The 25,911-nt window shown below is 37.5% G+C and overlaps 3 protein-coding genes and 1 pseudogene across 3 annotated transcripts; 2 read left to right on the top strand and 2 right to left on the bottom strand.

Annotated features, from left to right (window-relative positions):
- Positions 1 to 1,912: 1,912 nt before the first annotated feature.
- On the top strand, positions 1,913 to 4,563 carry LOC113345073 (wall-associated receptor kinase-like 1). Its single transcript, XM_026588941.1, has 3 exons — positions 1,913 to 2,916; positions 3,034 to 3,210; positions 3,319 to 4,563. Exons 1-3 carry the CDS (start codon positions 1,965 to 1,967, stop codon positions 4,449 to 4,451), a joined length of 2,262 nt encoding a protein of 753 aa, XP_026444726.1. The 5' UTR covers positions 1,913 to 1,964; the 3' UTR covers positions 4,452 to 4,563.
- Positions 4,564 to 9,377: 4,814 nt separating this feature from the next.
- LOC113345083 (tubulin beta chain-like) lies at positions 9,378 to 13,801 on the top strand. Its single transcript, XM_026588949.1, has 3 exons — positions 9,378 to 9,835; positions 12,167 to 12,436; positions 12,710 to 13,801. The coding sequence occupies exons 1-3, from the start codon at positions 9,442 to 9,444 to the stop codon at positions 13,393 to 13,395; spliced, it is 1,350 nt and encodes a 449-aa protein (XP_026444734.1). The 5' UTR covers positions 9,378 to 9,441; the 3' UTR covers positions 13,396 to 13,801.
- A 3,241-nt stretch (positions 13,802 to 17,042) lies between these two features.
- Positions 17,043 to 19,949, bottom strand: LOC113344969 (annotated as a pseudogene).
- LOC113345004 (wall-associated receptor kinase 2-like) lies at positions 18,293 to 21,009 on the bottom strand. Its single transcript, XM_026588864.1, has 5 exons — positions 20,989 to 21,009; positions 19,745 to 19,923; positions 19,080 to 19,660; positions 18,552 to 18,624; positions 18,293 to 18,359 (listed from the first exon to the last, which is right to left on the bottom strand). Exons 1-5 carry the CDS (start codon positions 21,007 to 21,009, stop codon positions 18,293 to 18,295), a joined length of 921 nt encoding a protein of 306 aa, XP_026444649.1.
- Positions 21,010 to 25,911: the final 4,902 nt, after the last annotated feature.

Genomic DNA, 25,911 nt, shown 5'->3' with positions numbered 1-25,911 from the left:
TTCTGCAAGCAATGCGTGTGCAGAAGAATTAGATGTTCAATTCACAAGATTCAAGATGGATGCAGAGTTGGTGATCAAGGCGGTTAATGGAGGTATTCATCATGCTGCTTGGGAGAACCACACATTGATACAAGACACCAAAACTAAGCTTGAAAATCATCCATTCTGGATTTGTAATAATATAATAGAAAAATAAACAAGCCAGCAGATAGGCTGGCTAAACATGCTAGAGTTCACAATATCCTTCAAACTTGGTATGATTATCCTCCAAGTTTTATTGCAAGTGCAATATTGGAGGATATGAATCTCTTTGTTCCAGTTTCACTAAGTTAATAAAATTTCCTTGTTTCACATAAAAAAAAAGATATGATAGGAGTTTCTCAAGAGGTATGGCAAATGCTCTAAAAGTCCAAATTGCTTCCGACCCAGATAAAGATTCAGGCATACTATTGCAACGGGACAGAATTAGTGAAAAGAATTTATGGATATTACTGGTAAATTGAAATAGAGACCGTCCCATGAAGGGACTAACCTAAGGCTATAGCCTGTCCCTGATTTCGCAAATGACATTTTTGAAACCTGTTTAGAGGCATACTCAAATGTTTTGAGGCATATATCTGTCTAAGTTCGGCTGAAAAGTTATCAGCCGAACCTTGAGTTATCAGCCGAATCTAGGCAAAAACATAGGTTAATAGGTTATCAACCGAACCTTGAGTATGCCTCAAAATATGTTTCAAATTTTTAGGCTTAAAAGGTTCATTCAAATTACATGTAAGCCCACTCATAATCATTAACCAGCCCATTCAGTTTCTAGCACGTAATGGAACTTGGAAGAAACAAAACATATATGAGAAAAATTTGGACATCTTCACGCACTAGAAATTACGTGCCTACCGCAAACCTCCCATATAGTTTCTGAGAGACCTACTCTCACCGATCCATCTTTCTTACTATATCTCCTGTTTACTTCAATTTTTTTCTTTAATCTATCACGTGGTACACAAGCAAATCGTGCTTGCTTACTAAGTAAGAGACTCCACAAAAGAGATTTTTTTTTTGGCGCGGTCTAATAATGCAGAGCTACAAATTAATCCAAAAATTTGACAATGACTGGCAGAAATGCTATGTTAAGTGTTTGTATTGATCCTCTGTCTAGTTATATTTTGTCAGTGTTGAAACTTCCTAGACCTCAAGGTTTATAGGTCGAAATAATTTTCGGCCAACTCGAGTTTTGATCAATTTGATGGTGCTTATTAATAATTGGGGATTATAATTCTTCAATTACTATAAAATTAATTTTGGAAAAGAAAACGATTAATTCATGTTCAATTGAATCAATCAAAAATATAGAAAAACTGTTACATCCAATTGCATTTTTGACCCGTTGTGATTACATAGAAGAACTCCTTTCAGTAGTCTAAAAACAAAAAAGATTAGAAATATTTTTGACAAATACAGTAAGGGGATATGAAGCAATTTGATGTGGGGAAAGTGGGTTTGGAAAGAAGGAAAAAAGTAGGGACTCTTCTAAAGTTTGGTCAATGGGAGCTAAGGTTTCTTTTTCCACCTCTTGGTGTGGACTGGTTGTACGTATGGAAGGATTGAAGTGATTTGATTGGTTGGTTCTTAGTCGCAAGTCGAAATTTAATTATTGGTTTGTGTGTCTGCCATGTTGTGGTCTTAAGTTAACTGCTATCCACCTGTGGAAAATTCAAGCAGCCGGGTAGCTTGTTGGTGTCGCCATTATTTCAAAAATAAGTTTCACTGTACGTACAAGGACTTGTTGACTCGAGATCATTTAATTTGACCCGTCTTCGCATTACGCGTTATTGGAATTGAAGTTCTTGTGAACTGAACATTCCCTCATAAAACAAAAAGCATTGATCAGAAATCATGTACCGGAGCAAATGTCGTCTTTATTATCTGTCATTCAAGGTCCGTCCTTCTTTGTATCTGTACTAGTAATGGTGTTTTATGCATTAGAAGCAGAAGTTGCAGCAACAAGTAGAGCATTGAACTCAGCATCAACAGTAGCAAGAACGATCAGTAATGGCACCAGTAGTCAATTGGCTCAACCATATTGCAGAGGAAGATGTGGGAACGTAAGTATTCCTTACCCATTTGGTGTGGATGATCCTACTTGTTACCGTCCCAGATTTGAGATTACTTGCAATGACTCTGTAAGTCCCCCAGTTGCTAGTTTTATTTCAAGGAATGGTGCTTATGAAACCCGTAGTTATGAAGTTTCAGAACTCACGTTAGACTATATTCGTATCAATGTACCGGTACCAGCCATCTGTGACCATGATAATATCACTACCGCTACCTCAAAGCTTATTGATCCTAGGTCTGGATGGTCAGAGCCTATCCTACATAAAACGCCCTTCACCATTTCCAACACTCTCAACAGATTAGCAGTCCTTGGTTGCAACATTTTTGGTTTTGTTTTACCGCTGAATGATGGTATAACAAATTTCACCAGCAGTGGGTGTGCATCCCGTTGTGATGTGAGGACTGGATACGTAGATATTCCAAACCCTTGTGAATCTGGTAATGGCTGTTGTAAGGTAACAGTTCCCAGGGGATTATCTGAATTCAAGATACAAACAACGAGTACCAGTGATCCAGTACAGGTTAACCTCAACCACCAGAATCTATGCATCCGTGCTTTTCTGGTTGACAAGGAATTTTCTGGGGTTGATGATTTAATTACGTCTAGGGACGACTCAGTTGTACCTGTGATCTTGGACTGGGCAGTACCTGACTTTCCTACATGCAGAGAAGCTCGAAGAAACCCCGTCGAATATGCTTGTGGAGCTAATACTGAGTGCTTTGACCCATATAATGGCTTCGGTTATCGCTGCAAATGTGCAAAAGGCTACGGAGGAAATCCTTACCTGAAATATGGCTGTCAAGGTACACGATAACACAGATGCCGATCATCAGTATAGTTAGATATTCAAATTGTGCCTGAAACATCCAATAAGAGGCCAACTTTTTCTTTGTAAACTAGTGTTATTTGATTTTACGCAGATGTTGACGAATGCAAAGGTCCAAACAAGTGTGGAAGAGAAGCTCTGTGCATTAATACACCAGGGAGCTACAGGTGCGGTTGTCCACATGGTAAAATATTGGAATTCAGCAAACTGGCGGGATATCAGTGTAGGCGTGACAAACGAAAATTTCTGATCGCTTTGTATCTAACACCAGGTATTTAATACATTGACATAGTATCTCAATATGTTACTAAAAATGATTTATTGTTTAACTAAATTGAGCATGAGATGCATGACCTGTATGCTTTGGCATGATCTACAGGTATTGGTGGAAGCATAGTAATAGTACTTATGCTTGGGCATGGTTATTGGTTGTACGTGGGTTGTAAGAAGAGAAAGAAAAAGAAACTAAAGAAGAAACACTTCACGAGAAATGGTGGGTTGTTATTAAACCAAAAGATCAACTCAAATGATGGTAGAGTGGAAAAGGCAGCAAAAATCTTTGTTACCAAAGAGTTAGAGAGGATGACAGACAACTTTAATCCAAGTAGAATCATCGGCAAAGGAGGCTGTGGTACAGTATATAAAGGCATGTCTTCAGGTGGTGAAACAATAGCCATTAAAAAGTCTAAACTGGTGGATGAATGCCAAGTGGAACAGTTCATTAACGAAGTTGTTATTCTCTCGCAAATCAATCACAGGCACATTGTAAAATTACTGGGCTGTTGTTTGGAAACCGAAGTCCCTTTGTTGGTATACGAGTTTGTCCCTAACGGAACGCTCTCATACCATCTCCATTTAGAAGAGGGAGATGATAGGCCGTTACTTTCATGGAAAGATCGTGTAAGGGTTGCGTCAGAGATAGCAGGGGCTCTTGCATATTTACACTCAGATGCTTCAATGCCAATTTTTCACCGTGACATCAAATCCACCAATATACTCTTGGATAAGCAGTACAAGGCTAAGGTCTCTGACTTTGGAATTTCTAGATCAGTACCTATAGATAAGACCCACTTAACCACACTAGTGCAAGGAACTTTCGGCTACTTAGACCCAGAATACTTCAGCACATGTCAGTTCACTGACAAGAGTGACGTTTACAGTTTCGGAATAGTTCTTGTGGAGCTCTTAACAGGAGAAAAGGCAATTTCTGAAATCAGACACGAATCAGAGAAGGGTTTAGCGTTTTATTTTTTGAAATTAATGGAAGAAAATCGTTTGTCCGAGATATTAGATGTTCGAGTTTATAACGAAGGATACAGAGCTGATGTTTATGTTGTGGCTAAACTCGCCAAAAGATGCTTGGAAAGTGTTGGGAAGAAAAGGCCGACCATGAAAGAAGTATCACTAAGTTTGAGTGGGTTGCATGAAAAACTTTCAAAATGTCCTATTAGAAGTTCCTACAAGATTATGATCGATGGCGAAATTGATAAAATTGAAAGATCCCGAATATAGAAGGCAAAACTTTGTTGAACATCTATATTTCCTTGTGTTAGTGTGTATGATAAATGTTTCTCAGATTTCAATGTGTAACATTTAGTTAGACTATGCTTGTAAACATCTCCAATATATTCGGTGACAGCTCAAACGGAAAATGGGTCACTTGTCCAAATATTTTTAAAACATGGTTCTAATGGACGAGTAAAAATTAGTATAGGTGAAATGGACACCAAAAAAATAGCAAGGATAAAACTGAATTCATCCTGGCTTAAACTTAAAAAATAACGAGGATGAAACTGGATGCATCCTGATGTAAAATAAAAATAAGAAAAAGTATTTGAAAATGTTTAAGATGAAACTGTTTACTTACTGGCTATTTTTTACATTTTTGTCCATTTAAACAGTATTAAAATCTAGAATGCATTCCCGTTTCTTTGCAATGAAATGTTTTAAATTAAGAATTATTTTTTAAATTAATATATAATTATATGTATAAAAATAATAAATTATTATTTTATCGATTAAGTAATATCTCTTTAAAATAATAGGATTTGGGTGGTCCCAAGCCTATTATTTTATAGATGTTTTACTGTATCTCCTTATGCAGATAGCCATCCTTCCACAGAATATTCAGCATCTTCAGCGCTTCTTCATTTCAAGGAAGAGAAGATGATAAATTCAGTTATCTTGTGCGCTTCCTTCACATGTTTTGTCCCAGTGGCCACTGACCTATAAGATTCTCTGAGACAATAAGTGGTCAAGTATTGGGAGTCCTGTTGATACATGAAAATAATTACTCCTTAGCAGGGCTGTGAAACCCCTAGAGGGAGGATAAACCCATCATAAAGCATAGGGGATTTGGGAACTGAAGCCTAAGCCTAATAGAATATATCCACAAAGTAGAAAGGACAAGGAAGTGATTAGTGAAGAAGTAGATGGCCATATTGGGAGAAATGACAATATTTGTAAATAGGGGAACTTCTATGACATGTGGCATGATGTCATGAAAAGAAGAGTTTTGGGAAAAGCATCCAAAAGGAAGGACATAGTACAATAAAAAACAAGCTTTTTTTCGTACTATTATATGAAGGTGTTGTCATTTTTGTGACTAGGACGTGTAGGACTAATCTCATATTCACCCATCAACAGTTGGCGACCATACCCGGAGGCCCGTCCTCTTCCACCATGACACACCAGGAAGGAACTAGCACAGGCACGTTAGAGAATCAACCAGTCAGACAACCACTTAACCTTGAAGGAGAGGGAGAGTAGGAATAGTAGCAAGCCTGATTACACAAGGGAGAATATCAGAGGCTCTACAAGAAAAGGCTAAACAGCAAGCAACTGGAGAAACACCACCTGCACGACTATCTCTGCAAGACAGGCGAAGAGAGCTGGAAGATCAAATTAGGAGAGAGCAAGAATTGAGGAAATTGCTAAAGGCGGCTGAAAGACGAACAAAGCGCCAAGGAAATGACAAAGGATACTAGAGATGGAGTGGAAACTCCCATAGTTATGTCGGAAGACGCGATGGAAAAGTATCTGGAAACAAACTACCGAGTGGTAAAACAGAACAACTACAATTTCATGAACATCCCGTATCCCTCCAAAGCCATAGAATACCAATACCCCAAGGATTATACCTTACCAAAGTTCAAAGCATATAACGGGAAAGGGAACCCGCGTGAACAGTTTAGTCGATTCCTATCCACTATAAACGATCAAGCAACTAATGTGAAGTTATGCTTAAGGGAATTCCCAAAATCGTTAACGGACACATCGTTCACCTGGTACGACAACCTGAAGTCGGGAAGCTTAAACTCATGGGCCGCCATGCCCACTCTCTTTCTCAGAGAGTTCTATTCAGCCAAGTGAAAAATCACGTTGATATATTTGAGCAAATGCAACCAGCGGATAAGAGGGAAAATAGAAAAATACATCACCAGGTTTCGTCATTTCTGAAGAACATCAACCATATATAATCGGTATGTAAAATAGATTGTTATCTACCGATTATGTTTTTGCAACTGCAAATCTTAGAAAAATTTCGGATCAATTTTTTAATCTCAAGCAATCAAATCCTAATTGGGTCACAACTATATTATCATCTATCTGTTTTGTTTATTTAACTCGAGGTTTTTTTTTTGATGTTTCAAGTTTCAACTTTAAGGTTAATGAATTGTGAGTTTTAATTTTAAACAATTAATCCTTAAATGACCGACGAATTTGATTTTAATAAAATTAAAACGATAATTTTTTTTTCTCAATCGGTAGAATAAAGAATGAGAAGACGAATGTTATGATTTAGTATTATTATAAAGGTGAAGGACAAAATGCAGGCATCATTATAAAACTTAAATTTAGTAACCACCTTCAATGGATGGGAATAAAAAAGTGCCCCCTAATTCTTTTCAAGTGGCCCCTAAAAATGCAGGCATTATTATAAAATATCATTTTAATAGTGTATGTATTTCATATATAGGGTGTACTCTTAACCAGGGAAGTGGCAGAACTATGTAGAGACTTGGGCTGGAGCCCAAAATCCAAAAAAATGTACATTTTTATAGTGGAATTGGGTTTGGTTAGGAAAAATCAAGCCTAAATAATAGGCTTAAGCCAGTCCAAGTCAAACCAATATGTTTTCTAGCCACCCAACATTCATTTTCTAGCTCCGCCACTGAACCAGGGGTGCTGAACCAGTCCATGAAAAAGGTAGGCGTTGCTAGATGTACTTCGAGCTTATATATCCCGAACATCACACGGAAAAAATAACAATAAGTGGACCCATATTACCTTTTTCCATCCCAATGATGAGAGGTATAATAGGGATCATTTGATTCTATCTCGAGAGATTTCTTGGTGCAAAATGTGGTATATCTAGCACCACGTTAGTAAGTTCAGGAATTGTACAACTATAATTGTCGAATTCACCTGTAAGTTTCATATTACCGCCGAATCATGAATTATTCACCGAATTTTTGACCAAATTTAACTTTTACAAATTCTTAGAATACTCATATGTTTCCTCGCTTCGAACCATTCACCTCTGCTGTTTTTATCTATTCCAAGTTTTTTTTCTTTGCTTTTTCCTATTTATGTTATTATGTGTCCACGCAATATATAGTCCACTCCAACTATTGGATCAGCACGTTCAAATATGATTTACTGTATCGTTCACTTGTTACAGAATTGCTACACATCCCACGAGTTATCCGGATAGAAACAACGGGGTGGTCTCTTTTCCAACCCGGTGATTTAGCGGGGATGGGTTTAACACAGTGTTCTGAAAATCGGTCCGGACATCGAACCGGAAAAGTTACCGGGTCAGGGTCAAATGAGTCAACCAGTGGTTTAACTCGGGTTCACTGGGTCGCATATATAAGAATTTACAAACCCCTAATCTTGATAATTATTATTACATTAATTAAAATCTTAAACTTTCTCTCGCAAAAGAGCATTTGGCTCAGTGGTAAGGGACATCTCAAGTAACCAATGGGTCGGAGCATCGATTCCATTTACTCGCATTCTATATTTTCGAAGAAAATCGAAAGGAGCTTGGTGGCCTGTGTCCGTGGATGGTTAGATCCAATGTAGTCAATATCAAATATCGCTCTGAAACGATACGAGAAGCAGTAAATCGGTGATACGATATCTTCCCGATAATATCGGCCAATATGAGCCGATACGAAATTTTCACGATAATCCGGTATTGGCCTGTGTCCGTGGATGGTTAGATCCAATGTAGTCAATATCAAATATCGCTCTGAAACGATACGAGAAGCAGTAAATCGGCGATACGATATCTTTCCGATAATATCGGCCAATATGAGCCGATACGAAATTTTCACGATAATCCGGTATTGGTTAAATTAGTCATTTTCGGTAAAGATTAAGGGTATTTTCCCGATAATATCGACCGATATCTATGATGACGCATATGATTTCGATTAAAAGTCAATATCAGATATCACTCTGAAAAGATACGAGAAGCAGTATATCGGCGATACGGTATCTTCCCGATAATATCGACCGATACGAAATTTTCACGATAATCCGGTATTGGTTAAATTAGTCATTTTCGGTAAAGATTAAGGGTATTTTCCAGATAATATCGGCTGATATCTATGATGACGCATATGATTTCGATTAAAATTGTAATATTCTTGTTTAATTACCATTTTAGGTAGTAAACTTTAAAGTTGTTGAAGTTACTCTCATGTTCCTAATATGAACTTGTTTAATTATCATTTTAGGTTGTGAACTTTAAAGTTATTGAAGTTACTCTTTTGTGTTTTTGATAAAATTGATTGTATCTATTATATTTTAATAGAAAATGTGTGAAGAAAATGTTTGCTATAAAATTTGGAACCGATATTATACCGATATTTCAACGATAATATCCCCGATATAAAATCGTACCAGTGTATCGGTCCCGACCGAGATAAACCGATATCCGATATTAACTACATTGGTTAGATCCAACCCATTTAACCCGTTTTCAGTACGGTGGATCATGAGTCAACCCGGACGAGTCACCCGGTTCTCATGAAATAAGCCGCTTTTCTGTAAGTTTACTGGGTCAGCAACAGACCATCCCGAAAAGATGACTGGGTCACCGATTCACTGGATTGACCGGCCAGGCCGGGCCGGGTTTCGGAACTCTGATTTAGCATGGATCCCATGCACTATCTGGGATAACCCGGGATATAAATCATTTTCTTGTCCAATTAATGGTGAGTCTGAAACTAATTACCACGTAGTAACTAGTAACACTGAAGTCGCAAATTTTAAAATAAAGTAAACAAACAAATTTTCAAATTTATTACAGAACCCTAGGCCACATCTATCTACCCTTCTTATCGTTAAATCTCACCCGTTAATAATTTCTTTTAATTTAATGTAACAATAATTCCTCTATAAATAAAATTTCCCATCCCCATCCCCATCCCCATCTCCTTCATTTCAAATTCCAGTCTCTCTCTAGCCAAAAAATCAAAATCCAAAAATGAGAGAAATCCTTCACATCCAAGGAGGCCAATGCGGAAACCAAATCGGTGCAAAATTCTGGGAAGTAGTATGCGCAGAGCACGGAATAGACCAGACCGGGAAATACAAAGGCGATTCAGAACTTGAATTAGAAAGAATCGATGTTTATTACAACGAAGCCAGTTCAGGTAAATATGTACCGAGAGCTGTACTCATGGATCTGGAACCTGGTGTCGTCGATTCGATCCGATCTAGTCCATATGGTCAGATCTTCCGACCTGATAACTTCGTATTTGGTCAATCTGGTGCTGGTAATAACTGGGCTAAAGGACATTACACTGAAGGTGCTGAGTTGATTGATGCCGTTCTTGATGTTGTTAGAAAAGAAGCTGAAAACGCTGATTGTTTACAAGGTATAATGTTTCTTCTGAACCCTAATTTTTTGGACATTTTCTTTGAATTTTTTTCTGTAGATCTTAGATTTGAATCTTTATCTGTTGATTTATTCGATGATTCTTGTTCCACTAGCGGCTTGTTTTTAATTATAAACCCTAACTCATATTCGTTCGATTTGTTAGTTTTTTTTTTTTTTTTTTTTCATTTCTTTGAATTTTTCTGTAGATCTTGGATTTGAATCTTTATTTGTTGATTTATTCGATGATTCTTGTTCTCTTTAGGGTTAATCACTGTTTAGATTCAGTAATTTCGGAGTTACTAGGGGTTTGTTTCCAGTTGTGTTCGATTCACTGATAAAGCCATTTTAGGTGTTGTTTCAGGGAAAATGGTATATTTTCAATTTGAAGTAGTGAAAGTATCACCTTTCAAATGCTACTAAGAAATGCTACTAGTAGGGTCTTATTGAGAAATGCAACTAGTAGGCCTTGATTTAGACCCAACTAGTAGGCGTTGGGTCTAAGTCCAGCAATAAAGCACCAACATGACCGTACTAAGAAATGCAACTCATTACAGATGTGTGTACCATTACTAGAGGTGTATGTTTAAACAGAATTAGATGCGCTCCTAATGGTTGTTTGTTAAAGTATTTTGGAAAGGGCACTATTAATAGGTTCCTAACTTATCAATTAACTGCACTCATTGCATATGTTCAGAAGGATTGATTTTTTTTTTTAATATATGGGGACTGGGCATAGAGGATCAAAACGCGTGGGCATTTTTTTTCGTTTATCAAGTCATCTTCTGATTATGGTGAAAATAAAAATATACGGTTTCGACTTTGTAGAAAGAAACAACTGTGACCTTGGGTTAGCCATGAGCGAGCCAGTATTAGAGTTAGCTAGGCTGATTTATGTCAGTTAGTTTAAGCCGGAAGTTAGTAATTTTTTGGTGCGACTTTGGGTTAGCTCTAGGTTAGCTATTTTCCAGGCCGCGGCATAATCTCTGCCATTATAGATGCCACTTTTCCTTGGAACATTGATTAATCTTTATCTGTTGATTTATGAATCAAACATTAAGGAAAAGAACTACTAAGCTTGAAAGTACATGATTATTGCTAAGCCCATTGCCCATTGCCCATTGCCTTTAAAGGGAGTCAGTTTATGTTATGGTGAGTCTTTTCTTGTGAATATCTATTGTATGCAAACTAATGTTGGTGATTTGGTGTCTTCTAAATAGTAATCAAAATACACTTGGATGGTTATCAGTACGAGGAAGTTTTGATGCTTAGATTTTGTACTTTGCTTGTTACCCCAGATTGCTTCTTATCGCCAAACTTCCCCACATTCGGTGTCACAAATCTAGGCCCTAGATTGGTTTGTCGCCTATTAGTGGAAAAAAATTGGGAAGATTTTTTTGGGACATTAAGCAATTTTTGTTAGATTTTTGGGTTTCTGATACCCTAGATATGTGAATGACTCAGAGGGTACTTGTGTTCTGTTGTTTGAAGCTGTGTGTATCTGATGTATTTGAGTGTAATAGAATTTATGATATGCTGTTTTGATGGTGGTGTTTAACAAATTAGATTTGATCTTATTGACTATTACTCTATTACTAGCATTATAATACATGATCCTCGAGATAACTATGTGGGCACACTGTTGCATGTTTTCTTTTTAAAACTTACATTATTGTGAAGTGCACTTGCCTGCGTCTTTATTATGTTTCTGAAGTAGTTTGGGTTAGTTCTGTAGCAGTGCTTCCACAGTCGTCGTTTTATTCTATAGGTAGCTTTAGAAAGCATGAGTACTTAGTGTGCATTTGCCGTATTCTCAATTTGTAACTTGTTTTTCTGCTAAATAAAATATAGGTAGAAAGACCTAATAAAAATATAGCTATGTACGGGACCTGGCCCATAATAAAATTATTGAGAGAGTGAGTGAATTTGAACTGGTAATTTTAAATATATGATGACACTGACACCTATCCAAAAGGGAGTAGTTCCTTCCTTTACACTTGATTTTGTTTGAATAATTTTTATTCAGTTTAAAAGGTGGACCTTGTTTCACGAACCGATTTAAAATCAAAAGAGTCCCACCTTAACTGAGTCCGACTTTAATTTTATTATTGGATCGGTCACGTACATTATTATATATTAATTAGGTCTTGCTTCCTAAGTTAAATTCATCTCTGTACCTCATTATGCACAATAGATGGTATTAGCTTGGTAGCAGTATATTAAATATTCTTCTTAAACCTAGCCTTTTTTTTGCCATCATTTATAAATTATTCTATGGATCTTCCATTTTAGGGATTATTAATCTTTATCTGTTGATTGATCTGTACTGTAGGATTCCAAGTATGTCATTCATTGGGAGGAGGAACTGGATCAGGAATGGGAACTCTACTGATTTCAAAGATAAGAGAAGAATACCCTGATAGAATGATGCTTACTTTCTCTGTTTTTCCATCACCTAAGGTCTCTGACACCGTGGTTGAGCCTTACAACGCTACATTATCTGTTCATCAACTTGTTGAGAATGCTGATGAGTGTATGGTTCTTGATAATGAAGCTCTTTATGATATTTGCTTCAGAACTCTTAAGCTCACTACTCCTAGCTGTAAGCATTCTTTCTCAACCTTCATCCTTTGTATACTAGTTTGTTTTCATTCACACAGCGTTTGGTTTAGGGAATTGAAGTCCCTGTAATTCAGTTCTTAGGAAATATGCTGCAAAATTGTTTTGAATTAACTCAACCAAACATCATTTTTTTTTTAGAATCGTGTTGCATAAATTAGATTTCGACATAATTGAATTCTTTCAACCGAACAGGCTGTAACGTGTGTCGTAATGGACATAAACTGATTGTTATTGTTTGTGATTGATTTAACAGTTGGAGATTTGAACCATTTGATATCCGCAACAATGTCTGGTGTAACCTGCTGTTTGAGATTTCCTGGCCAATTGAACTCTGATCTGCGGAAGCTTGCAGTTAACTTGATTCCATTTCCTCGTCTTCACTTCTTCATGGTTGGATTTGCTCCCCTGACATCCCGCGGATCTCAGCAATACGCAGCACTAAGTGTACCTGAGCTAACCCAGCAGATGTGGGAATCAAAGAACATGATGTGTGCTGCTGACCCCAGGCACGGACGTTACTTAACTGCTTCCGCTATGTTCCGTGGCAAAATGAGTACCAAAGAAGTTGATGAGCAAATGATGAATGTCCAAAACAAGAACTCATCTTACTTCGTTGAATGGATTCCAAACAATGTTAAGTCGACTGTTTGTGATATACCACCCTCTGGTCTTAAGATGGCTTCAACTTTTATTGGTAATTCCACTTCCATCCAAGAAATGTTCCGCCGAGTTAGTGAACAGTTTACTGCTATGTTTAGGAGAAAAGCTTTCTTGCATTGGTACACTGGTGAAGGTATGGATGAGATGGAATTCACTGAAGCTGAGAGCAACATGAACGATTTGGTCTCAGAGTACCAGCAATACCAAGATGCAACTGCTGATGATGAAGAAGATGGTGAGTACGAAGATGAAGAACTTCATGAGGAGTATGAACAGTGAGAATGTCTTGCTCATTTCAATGCTGCAATTTCCAGTTTCTTGCAATGTTGCATTTGTTAAGCTTAGGATGCTGTGATTTGTTTTGCTGTCGGAGCAGTTCTGGTAATCATGATTATTAGCAAAGTTCTGGTAATCATGATTATTAGCAAAGACGACATTAGTTAGTTTGCGAGTTTAATTTGCTGTGGTTTGCTCCATCCTTTTGCGTTCTTATTGTTTTAGTTCGAGTCCCGTTAATAGGAGGTGGAAAATGAATTTGAGGAGGAAAACAAATTTGATAAATTTTGGTCCATGTCTGGTCAAAGTCAAAATGATGAAAAAAGTTTTATTTGGTCAAAGTCAAAACGATGAAAAAAGTTTTATTTTTTCTGAAATACCAAATTTATATGGTAAACGTAGTTTATTATACTTTGGATTAGAATTGCGATCACATCCAATGCAACTGCTTTTGCATTTTCCAGGAAAGATCGGTGAATTCCACCAATGACACGCTCGGGGTGAAAGGTAATACCATTTTATTCTCGTGTAGAATTATTGCCTCCGCCTATATATCTATCCTTGTGGATACAAGTCATAGAAACAATCTAATTCCATCGACCTTTGCAAACAATTCACTATTACTGGGTATTGTTGAACAGCAACTACATACATGGTCAGAACATCTATCATCAAGAATCCAACGTAGATGTGGCTCCATTCAGATGCTATTTAGAATAAGTTAAATATCAGAAAATGAGGTTTACCTCGACATTCTAATTGAAGATATTTATTGTGTAAATAATAATTCAACATAGATGTGCCTCTTGTTTTCTTCAAATATAGTGTGCCTTTCCTATACGGTGGATTGTGTGGTTGGAAAGGACCGACATTTTAATTGCTAAGGCTAACCCATATGGACTAGATTGGCCAAAAAATGTTGCAAATTAAGAAAAAAGTGTGGGAAAAAAGTTAACACTACTTCTATCTACTTCTCTCTCCTAACAAGTGCTCGCAGTTCAACTAACAGCGAGATTGAAAACGCTGAATTGTTCAGCGCTCAAAAAGTGTTCCCAACGCTGAATGGTTCAACACTCACAAAAATCATAAAATTTGATCCGATGGCTGAAATTTAAAGCGCAGAATGGTTCAGCGCTCAAAAAGTGGTCCCAACGCTGAATGGTTCAGCGCCCACAAAAATCACAAAATTGATCTGACGGCTGAAATTTAAAACGCTGAACCAAACAACGCTGTACAGTGGTCCCAGATGACGTGGATTGCTAAGTTAGCTGCTAGATTAGCAATACCATATGACTTAAGAGGTTTCCCTAGCTGACGTGGATGGCCAATCTAGCTGCTAGATTAGAAGATCATAGATGTGATTGTTGTTTTCTTCAAATATTATGTGGCTTTTGCTATACAGTGGATTGTGTGGTTGGAAAGGAACGACATTTTAATTGCTAAGGCTAACCCATATGGACTAGATTGGCCAAAAAGTGTTGCAAATTAAGAAAAAAGTGTGGGAAAAAAGTTAACACTACTTCTATCTACTTCTCTCTCCTAACAAGTGCTCGCAGTTCAACTAACAGCGAGATTGAAAACGCTGAATTGTTCAGCGCTCAAAAAGTGTTCCCAACGCTGAATGGTTCAACACTCACAAAAATCACACGGATCACAAAAGTCATAAAATTTGATCCGATGGCTGAAATTTAAAGCGCAGAATGGTTCAGCGCTCAAAAAGTGGTCCCAACGCTGAATGGTTCAGCGCCCACAAAAATCACAAAATTGATCTGACGGCTGAAATTTAAAACGCTGAACCAAACAACGCTGTACAGTGGTCCCAGATGACGTGGATTGTTAAGTTAGCTGCTAGATTAGCAATACTATATGACTTAAAGAGGTTTCCCTAGCTGACGTGGATGGCCAATCTAGCTGCTAGATTAGAAGATCATAGATGTGACTGTTGTTTTCTTCAAATATTATGTGGCTTTTGCTATACAGTGGATTGTGTGGTTGGAAAGGAACGACATTCTAATTGCTAAGAAACAAGTTAGAAAATCTATGAACTCTCTTATTATAAGCATCAAAGTGTGTTTAGTTAGTTGGTCCATTAATGTTGTTTCTTTTCAAAATATTAAGTTTGAGGATTTTGTTTTGGATTGGAAAAGTTGTGTTTAGAGAGTACAGTACAACTTCCTTATATTAATCCGCAATAAATTAATAACTTCGCTAAGATAATGTTTTTTGCCAGTTTCGGCTTGGGCCAGTATGCTAAATCAATAATCCCGCTAAATTTATAAGATAATAAAAATTTTAAGTTTCAAATATGGCCAAAATAATATATAAATTAATAACCAGTGTGATAACATTACATTATGGTGCTTATTAAAATAGGCATCTATAGTTATTTGTTTTTATTCACATTTATAATACATTTGACTTCATCTTTAACTTTTTTACTCTCTTGAGAAGTCCCAAAATAATTTTATTGTGCTTTTCTTTCTTATTTTAATTTTAACATTAAAGTATAGTCCAAATTTGCAAAAAACAGAAATTACAATGATATATTAATATACATAATATGCCATAAAATAATTAGAAAATAATTTAAATCGAAAATAAAATTTATAGATATTTGATACTACACACTTATTAATTTATCGATAAATTAATCATTCGCTAAATTGATAGAATTTAGCAGTCCCAAAACTATTAATTTATCGAAGTTTTAAAGGTTTCTAAACTCTTTGCTCATCATCTCTTATTGTATGTTTTCGGGGTACTATCTTGGCACCCTTTCTTATTTCTTATCAACTTTCTCTTTTTGCAAATAGTGTATCTCGGCAAAGAATTAATCAGAAGCACAACAAAAAATAAGACCAGGGATCGGATAATACTGACATCAAAAGAATTTCTACTTACTCGTGGCAGAAAACAAGCATAGGCTTGAAGTCATAGTGGGGAGCGTAAGTAAGTTGCATGTCTGAATGAATCTAGAGAGGCAAAGGATGAACCGAGGAGGCAAAGCTTGGCCAACATGCCAAAGCTATACTGCTTAGATGCTAAGGATTGGCTGCTCGACAGCAATATCTAATATAGCCCCTGAACTTATATAAACTCCTTCATGAATTGCCTCTTTTCCGAAAAAAAGAAAAAAGTCTAATTATATGTCTGAACTACATGGTCTCACCAGTGCGTATGCACCGGTTTAGGGGCTTGTAATTATAAAATGTTGTAGCCCATTTTATCAGTGTGTATCTGTTGCCAGAGTTGTAACACTAGTTAGTTTTAGTAAGACTTTCACTCAACTATGATGGGTGAAAAAGAGCATCCACAGGCCAAGGTGGATTTAGTAGCACAACTTGAAAAGATATGTAACCAGTTGGAACCCTTCACGTGCGACAAACACACAATCACATCAGCCTATGAAAGATATACTGGTCAGCAAAAACGGTCGGTGATACAATAAATATCATTTTGAAGCTTAGTCAGCTTGATGATGGTGAAAACATTGTCGCGGTTCAAAGGAGAAACAAGCAAAAACATGTTTGTCATGCACAAAGGGGTAGCTGATTCTCTCTATAGCCAAGAAAGCTAGAAGTAGTAGTCTGGATTTTGAGTACCTGGATAACTTTCCTCAAGATATTCAAGATTGGTTAAAGGAAGACATTTCGAATTGTAATCTTTTGATCTCAATCAGGTAGTTACAACTTACAAATTGAAATCTGAGAAACATTTACCACACATATTATATTACACTAACAAAAAAGCAAAGGAGGGCATGCTGCAGTGCCAGACAAGCCATCACTATGGTTTGGTTGAATTGGTTTCCGCCTCTTGCATTGAAGATTCTTCCTTTTGTATTTGAGGACTTTCAATTTTATCCTCTTATTGGAACGAACTTCTACCAGGACATTCGATCTTTTGAAAGTTTTTCATGCAGCCTACTTAAAGTTAGCCATACTTCTTTCATGGTCGGCCTTTTCTTGCCAAGACTTTCCAAGCATCTTTTGGCGAGTTTAGCCACAACACGAACATCAGCTCTGTGTACTTCATTATAAACTCGAATATCTAATATCTCAGACAACCGATTTTCTTCCATTAGTTTCACGAAATATAACGCTAGACTCTTCTCTTCTTCGTGTCTGATTTGGGAAATTGCCTTTTCTCCTGTTAAGAGCTCCACAAGAACAATTCCGAAACTGTATGCATCACTCTTATCAGTGAACTGACTTGAATTAAAGTATTCTGGGGCTAAGTAGCCGAAAGTTCCTTGCACGAGTGTGGTTAAGTGGGTTTTATCTATAGGTACTGTTCTCGAAATTCCGAAGTCAGAGACCTTAGCCCTGTATTGCTCATCTAAGAGTATATTGGTGGATTTTATGTCTCTGTGAAAAATTGGCATAGAAGCATCTGAGTGTAAATATGCAAGTCCCCCTGCTATCTCAGATGCAACCCTTACACGATTTTTCCATGAAAGTAACGGTTTATTATCCCCCTCTTCTAAATGGAGATGGTATGAGAGCGTTCCATTGGAGACATACTCATATACCAACAACGGGACTTCGGTTTCTAAACAACAACCTAACAGTTTTACTATGTGCCTGTGATTAATTTGCGATAGAATAATAACTTCATTAATGAACTGCTCTACTTGGTTTTCATCTACCAATGTAGACTTTTTGATGGCTATTGTTTCACCACATGAAGACATGCCTTTAAATACTGTACCATAGCCTCCTTTACCGATGATTCTACTTGGATTGAAGTAATCTGTCATCCACTCTAACTCTTTGGTGACAAAGATTTTTGCTGCCTTTTCCACTCTACCATCATTTGAATTGAGTTGATCTTTTTCTTTAATAACAACCCACCGTTTCTAGTGAAGTGCTTCTTCTTTAGTTTCTTTTTCATTCTCTTCTTACACCCGATGTACAACCAGTAACCGTGCCCAAGCAGAAGTATTATTACTATGCCTCCTCCAATACCTGTAGATGGGCTACCCATTTCATATTCGAACTTCTTACAGAATAAATCATTTATTAGTAAGAGATGGAAACATTTGAGATGTATTAGATACCTGGTGTTAGATACAAAGCAATCTGAAGTTTTCGTTTGTCACGTGTACATCGTATCCTAATTTACTGGATCTCAATATTTTACCAGGTGCGCAACCGCACCTGTGGCTCCCAAGTGTATTAATGCAAATAGCTTCTTGTCCACACTTGTTTGGTCCTTTGCATTCGTCAATATCTGCATAAATAAATAACATTAGTTCACAGAGAAAAGTTGGCATTTCATTGGATCTTTTAGGCACAATTGCCTTCTGCACCACAATTTATTTATAAAGTCACCAGTGGTCTCCGTTCATATATACATGATCCAAGGCCTAGCATTTGGTGTGGATGCTGGAAGCCCGAAGTTCCAACCGCATAACCGGTTGAGCAAGCCAAGGGAGCAAATCAAAAGGTTTCAATTTTTTGGTAGGTTTATGTGGCCCTATAAGCCTTCCGCACATGCACCCGTTGAGACTAAGACTGGTGGATTCCAATGGCCAGACGACAGTAATACGCATGGGGGTGGTTGCACCTTTACATCATCTCTAATTTGATGGACATGACAAAATTAACTGTTTAGGTGAAAAAAAAAGGTAGTATAAATTTGAATTTCCAGCTATACTGCTGACTGGTATATGTGTTATTGTGTACCTTGACAGCCATGTTTGAGATAAGGATTTCCCTCATAGCCTTTTGCACATTTACAGCGGTAACCGAAGCCATTGTTTGGGTCAATGCACTCAGTATAATATCCGCAAGCATATCCGGTGGGGTTTCTTCGAGCTTCTCTGCATGTAGAAAAGTCAGGTACCGCCCAGTCCAAGATCACAGGTACAACTGAGTCGTCCCTTGACACAATTAAATCATCAACCGCAAAATATTCCTGGTCAACCAGAAAAGCACGGACGCACAGATTCTGGATTGAATCACTGGTACTCGCTGTCTGTATCTTGAATCCAGATAGTCCGCTTGGAATTGTTACCTTACAACAGCCATTACCAGAGTCACAAGGATTTGGGATACTACTGTTGTATCCAAGAATCACATCACAACGGGATGCACACCCACTGCTGGTGAAATTTGTTATACCATTATTAAGTGGTATAACGAAACCAAAAATGTTGCAACCAATGACTGTTAATTTATTGAGAGTGTTGGAAATGGTGAAGGGTGTTTTATGTAGGATGGGAGCTGACCACCCAGACCCAGGATCAATAAGCTCTGAGGCACTGCTAGTAATATTATCATGATCACAGATGGCTGGTACGGATACATTGACCCGAACATAGTCTAGGATGAGGTCTTAAACTACATACCTAACAGGACCACCCCGAGAAAAATAACTAGCAACTGGAGGACTTACAGATTCATCGCAAATGATCTCAAACCCAGGACGATAACAATTAGTATCATGCATACCAAATGGGTGAGGAAGAATTATGTTCCCACATCTTTCTCTGCAACCTGGTCGAGCGATTTGATTACTACTACTATTCTAATACATGAAAGACCATTAATAGTATAAATATAAAGATCGACTGAGACATTTGCTCTGATTTGATTTCTTATATATATGAGGGAATGCTCAGTTCATCAAATGTATAAAACACCACCGATAAGACAATTCTAAACGCGTAATGGGAAGACGGGTCAAACTAAATTATTTAGAGTCAAGTCTTTGTACGTACTGAAATTGATTTGAGTAGAAATAATGGCCACGTTACCCCCAGTTGCTTGAATTTTCCACAAGAGCTGGCGAATTAAGGATGTAGAGAGAAAGACCAATAATTCAAGGCAAAGACTTTGACCTTTATGTTCTTCTAAAACAAAGTGAAATAAAGCAATGTAATTAAAGTAGGAAAAATTAATCAAAATTCCACTTGCATTTTGTAAACCAACTAACGATAAGAAAACCTGTGCTACACCTAAGGCGGCTTTTACAACATAGGTTGTAGAATCTCATGTTCTTTCTTGAGTTCTTCAGCGTGTTAAGATATGGTCAAGATATGATATCTTGACATTATTGTGTTTGTTATTTGGTTGTAACCGCATATATATTCTTTCTGTATATATCATAGATATTGTTAGGTGTATCTTTTATTTGCCTTATCTAGTTGTTAGGTGTATCTTTTATTTGCCTTATCTAGTTGTGTAAACATGTATAAATCAGGCTTTTGCCTATCAATGAAGATACAAAGAATTATTCTCACAACTACATTAGAATCTCTATGCTCATGTTCATCATGGCATCAGAGCTAGGAAAGATCTGAGAACCAGTTTCCGCTGCAATACAATCCAGAGAAAATACAACCCAGAGAAACATAATAATCATGTCAAGAGAAGATTCTCAACCTATCACTGTCCGTTTTGATGGAACCAATTACAATCACTGGTCATTCCTCATGAGGAGTTTTCTTAAAGGAAAGAGTATGTGGAAGTATGTCGATGGTATAGAAAAGAAACCTACAACAAGCAGTTCTGTTGAAAAAGGGAAAGAAAATGAAACACATAAAAAGGATCCAAAAGAAGAATGGGAGATTAACAATCACATGATTCTCACTTGGATTGGAAACACAGTCATTCATTCCATAAGCATGCAACTCACAAGTTTTGAGGTAGCCAAAGATGCATGGGATTTTCTTTCGAAAAGGTACACCCAAATCAACTTTGCTCAGAGGTATAAACTCGAACAAGATATTAGATCTATGAAACAATCGCATGATCAGTCTATTTCTGTTTTTCATTCTGATATGTCTTTAATCTGGAATCAATTAGCACTCATGGAACCAATATGGACCGTAGATTTGGAATTATGGCAGAAGTATAAAGAGGAAACACGTTTAGTTCAGTTTCTAATGGCTTTGCATGATGAGTTTGAGTCTGTTAGGGCATCATTCCTTCATCGTTCACCTCTTCCCACGGTGGAAGTTGCTTTGTCTGAACTTATTACAGAAGAAACTAGGAAAAGAATCACACCGGAGATATCAGGAGTATTTGCTGTTCCCTCACGATCCAGCCCTAAAATTTTTCCAAGAAACTCAAATGCTCAAGTGCAACGTGATATGTCTCAAGTACAGTGTCATAACTGCAAGACCTTTGGACACTTGTAAAGGAACTGTAATCTCCCATCGGCCAATACATCACCTGCTACCACAATACCTGACACACCCACAACACAGTGTGGGTATTGTAAGGAATTTGGTCACTCATCTAGATTCTGCACCTCACCAACCTCAAGAAACATGAGAAGGATCAATGCTAATGGAGGAAAAAAATTCAATACACCTACCAGATTTACGGCAGCTCCAGTTTCATCTGCAACAGATCCATATGCAACATCGACAACCTCATATGCATTAGTTGTACCTGGTGGTGGTTCAACACCAAACCTTGTTGATATTCAAGAGATGATAAACAAGCACTCTCAATTGGTAACAACCCTACAGCTGCATATGCCTTCTCTATCTCCTCAGGTATTTATTCAACAAAATGGTTTCTCGACTCAGGAGCATCAAACCATATGACTTTTAATCAAAAGTTTTTTGAAAGTCTTCATCCTGTCATCACCCCTAAGATTCATACTGCTGATGGATCAACAGTAACTGCAAGTCATATAGGCTTGGTCAACAATTCAAATAACTTCTATGTACCAGATGTGCTTCTTGTTCCAAATATTACAATGAATCTTATTTCAGTTGGTCAACTGTGTGATCAATGTTATAACACATATTGTTTTCCTTTTGGTTGTGCTATACAGGATCTCAAAACCGGGAAGCTAGTTGGGATAGGCCGTAGAGTTGGTCGGTTGTATCTCCTTCAATCTCTTGCTCTCTCAGCAGAATCTAAAAGTCATGTCGTAGCTGCTACTCCCACTGCACCTGTGTGTCAATATCTCCCTTCATGTCTTGGAATTATAGGTTAGGTCATGCTTCCTTTTCTCGTCTTTCATATATGATCAATAAGGGTTTACTAGGAGATACTCGGTTAGATAAAGAACCAAATTGCATCTCTTGTAAACTGGCAAAACAACCAGCTCTTTCTTTTAATCTTAGCACTTCTGTCTCAACTGAACCTTTTCCTCTTATACATTCTGATGTCTGGGGTAAATCTCCAATTATGTCAAAGGGAGGTGCTTTGTATTATGTCATTTTTATTGATGATTATTCGCGTTATACATGGGTATATCTATTCAGCTCTAGAGCATATTTTCTTAAGTTATATGTTGATTTCTCAACCATGATAAAAACTCAGTTTGGTAAAGTGATCAAAGTTTTTCGTGCTGATCAAGGAGGGGAATATATTTCCAATCCATTCAAAGAATTTCTTAAATTCCGAGGCACCATTCTTCAACTGTCATGTACTGAAACTCCAGAACAAAATGGAGTTGCAGAACGTAAACACCGTCATATTACAGAGACAGCTAGAACTCAGTTAATTTCTGGCTCAGTTCCTTCAAATTTCTGGGGAGAATCAGTCCTTACTGCAGTCTACACCATCAATATAGTCCCAACAACTGTCATAGGAGGAATGTCACCTTATGAGCGTCTCTATGGTAAGAAACCAAAATATTCTGAGCTTCGAGTCTTTGGTTCAACTTGTTTTGTACTCCTTCCAGAACGTGAACGTCATAAACTTGGTCAAAAGAATGTCTTGTATGTCTTCCTTGGTTATGGTATTGAACAAAAAGGGTACGGTTGTTATGATCCGGTTAATAGAAAGCTTCGTGTCTCTCGTCATGTCACATTCTGGGAGAAAGTTCCATTCTGGTCACTTCCAAGCAGCAAATCATCATCTTTTGAGTCTTTCATTTATTCTGATCCATTTCCTAGTGAATACAATCCTAGAACTTTTCCTATATCTACTCCTGAAAGTCCATCTCCTCTAGTTGTTGATCCACCAAATACGGATTACCAAAACCACTCTACGACTCAACCTAATAGTGCAACTCAGGAACGAGATCCTGATTCTGAAGAAAATTCTTTGCCACCTCGCAATCGAACACCACCAGCTAAGTATGCAGACTATCACTGTTCCTTGTCTTCTATTTTGTCATTTTATGAACCAAAAACATACAGAGAAGCTGCAGCCATTCCAGAATGGCAAGATTCAATGTATGATGAATTGAAAGCACATGCAAAGGCAGGCACATGGGAAATGGTGGACCTTCCTCCTGGAAAATCAGTTGTTGGAAGCATATGGGTATATAAAGTTAAGACCAGGTCAGATGGTGAGTTTGAACGATGTAAATCACGAGTTGTTGCAAAAGGTTATACACAAGAGTATGGTGTTGACTATGAAGAAACATTTGCACCAGTGGCCAGAATGGTTACAGTTCGTACATTACTTGATGTTGCTACATCACGACAATGGGGGATTCATCAAATGGACGTGAAAAACGCATTTCTTCATGGTGAGTTACAAGAAGAGGTTTACATGCAACCTCCTCCTGGTTTGCCTCATGAACCTAATCAGGTATGTAAGCTTCGACGGGCATTATATGGACTCAAACAAGCACCTCGTGCTTGGTTTGAGAAGTTTAGTAATGCAATTCTCCAGTATGGCTTTACACAAAGCTTCTGTGATTCAGCTATGTTTGTCAGATCGTCAGGAAGAGGAATTATCATTCTTCTCTTGTATGTTGACGACATGGTTATTACTGGAAGTGATCTACAAGGTATTACTGAACTCAAATCATATCTCAGTGATTGTTTTAAGATGAAAGATCTTGGATCTTTAAGTTACTTTCTTGGCATTGAAGTTGGCATGTCACCCACTGGTTATTTCATATCACAAGTCAAATATGAATCTGAGATTCTACAGCGTGCAGGGCTATCCGACAATAAGGTAACTGACACACCTCTTGAATTGAATGTAAAATACAGTCCTACAGATGGGACTCTATTGTCTAATCCAACATTGTATCGTCAACTAGTAGGGAGTCTAAATTACTTGACCATTACGAGACCAGACATAAGTCATGCAGTTCACATAGTCAGTCAGTTTATGTCTGCTCCAAGATCTACTTATTATGCAGCTGTTCTCAGAATTCTAAGATATATCAAGGGGTCTCTTCATCAAGGTCTGTGTTTCTCATCAAAGTCTGATCTCACTCTTCAAGCTTACTCAGATTCCGATTGGGCTGGGAATATTACAGATAGAAAATCTATTACAGGCTATTGTGTGTTCTTGGGAGACTCATTGATTTCATGGAGAAGTAAGAAACAAAGTGTGGTTTCTCGTTCAAGTGCTAAGCAGAGTATAGAGCACTTGCTCACACCACATCTGAACTCATTTGGTTACGGTGGCTACTTCGTGATATGTGAGTTCTAATTTCTGCTCCTACACCACTGTATTTTGATAACAAGGCTGCTATTCAAATTACACACAATGATGTCTTTCATGAGCGTACAAAACATATAGAGATAGATTGTCATTTTACTCGTCATTATTTCAAGAAAGGTACAATCACTCTTCCACATGTTAAATCAGAATTTCAAGTGGCTGATCTTTTCACCAAGACTCACTCTGCAGCTCGTCTTCGATTCTTAATTTCCAGACTCAAGATGTGTACTCCACCACCTTGAGTCTGAGGGGGGGGGGGGGGTGTGTTAAGATATGGTCAAGATATGATATATCTTGACATTATTGTGTTTGTTATTTGGTTGTAACTGCATATATATTCTTTCTGTATATATCCTAGATATTGTTAGGTGTATCTTTTATTTGCCTTATCTAGTTGTTAGGTGTATCTTTTATTTGCCTTATCTAGTTTGGTAAACATGTATAAATCAGGATTTTGGCTATCAATGAAGATACAGAGAATTATTCTCACAGCTACATTAGAATTTCTATGCTCATGTTCATCACAGCCTTCCGTTCGCTCAGATTTAATGCAGTATGGTGCATCTCATCTAGAATCCATTCCCACAAAGGATATTTGTTCACTTTCCACAGGATAATTTGTTCTTGCACAGATTTATTAATGGGAAGTACTAGCTCCTTATGCAGATAGGCATCCGTCCAAACACTATTCAATATCTTGAGCGCTTCCATCATTTCAAGGAAAGTTCTAGCTGCAATATTTTCTATTGCAGTCAAGCGACCAGTCTCTGACAAAGAACTGAAAATTCGTCTGGCTTGGTCTCCATATCTTCTGACCACAACAGATTCTACCTCGTTTTGCTGAGCTATTCCAAAAATTTTCTTCAAACTAAATAATTTTCTTCAAACTAACACTATATGCCTCTTTTATTCCTCTTGCGCTGCGCTCACGGCCCAACTGGATAAGGGCATGACGAATATGGTCTAAGGTCATTGTACGACTTTCCTCACATTTCCACACCTCTACTAAAATAGTATCCATCAACAATGGAGCTGTAACTTCTGGTTTAACTGCATCCTTGATTGTCGCCTGCATGCAGCTTTGTGTCCACAATACCAGCTTCATCTCTTAGCCATGCACGACCTCACATTTTCCACACAC

This window comes from Papaver somniferum, unplaced genomic scaffold (assembly GCF_003573695.1).
Source record: "Papaver somniferum cultivar HN1 unplaced genomic scaffold, ASM357369v1 unplaced-scaffold_80, whole genome shotgun sequence".
In the NCBI taxonomy this organism is placed as follows: Eukaryota; Viridiplantae; Streptophyta; class Magnoliopsida; order Ranunculales; family Papaveraceae; genus Papaver; species Papaver somniferum.
Note: the sequence above shows the minus strand (reverse complement) of the source record. Positions and strands in the feature narration are given on the sequence as shown.

What these genes read in the sequence shown, in the direction of transcription:
- LOC113345073 (XM_026588941.1), top strand. Translation starts at nt 1,965, where the DNA reads ATGGTGTTTTATGCATTAGAAGCAGAAGTTGCAGCAACAAGTAGAGCA. An exon ending in CCTGAAATATGGCTGTCAAG is followed by an intron (nt 2,917 to 3,033) that starts GTACACGATAAC and finishes GATTTTACGCAG; the next exon opens with ATGTTGACGAATGCAAAGGT. An exon ending in CGCTTTGTATCTAACACCAG is followed by an intron (nt 3,211 to 3,318) that starts GTATTTAATACA and finishes CATGATCTACAG; the next exon opens with GTATTGGTGGAAGCATAGTA.
- LOC113345083 (XM_026588949.1), top strand. Translation starts at nt 9,442, where the DNA reads ATGAGAGAAATCCTTCACATCCAAGGAGGCCAATGCGGAAACCAAATC. An exon ending in AAACGCTGATTGTTTACAAG is followed by an intron (nt 9,836 to 12,166) that starts GTATAATGTTTC and finishes TCTGTACTGTAG; the next exon opens with GATTCCAAGTATGTCATTCA. An exon ending in TAAGCTCACTACTCCTAGCT is followed by an intron (nt 12,437 to 12,709) that starts GTAAGCATTCTT and finishes TTGATTTAACAG; the next exon opens with TTGGAGATTTGAACCATTTG.
- LOC113345004 (XM_026588864.1), bottom strand. Translation starts at nt 21,009, where the DNA reads ATGACTGTGTTTCCAATCCAA. An exon ending in TGACTGTGTTTCCAATCCAA is followed by an intron (nt 19,924 to 20,988) that starts GTGAGAATCATG and finishes TTCATGTATTAG; the next exon opens with AATAGTAGTAGTAATCAAAT. An exon ending in TCTCAAACATGGCTGTCAAG is followed by an intron (nt 18,625 to 19,079) that starts GTACACAATAAC and finishes TTATTTATGCAG; the next exon opens with ATATTGACGAATGCAAAGGA.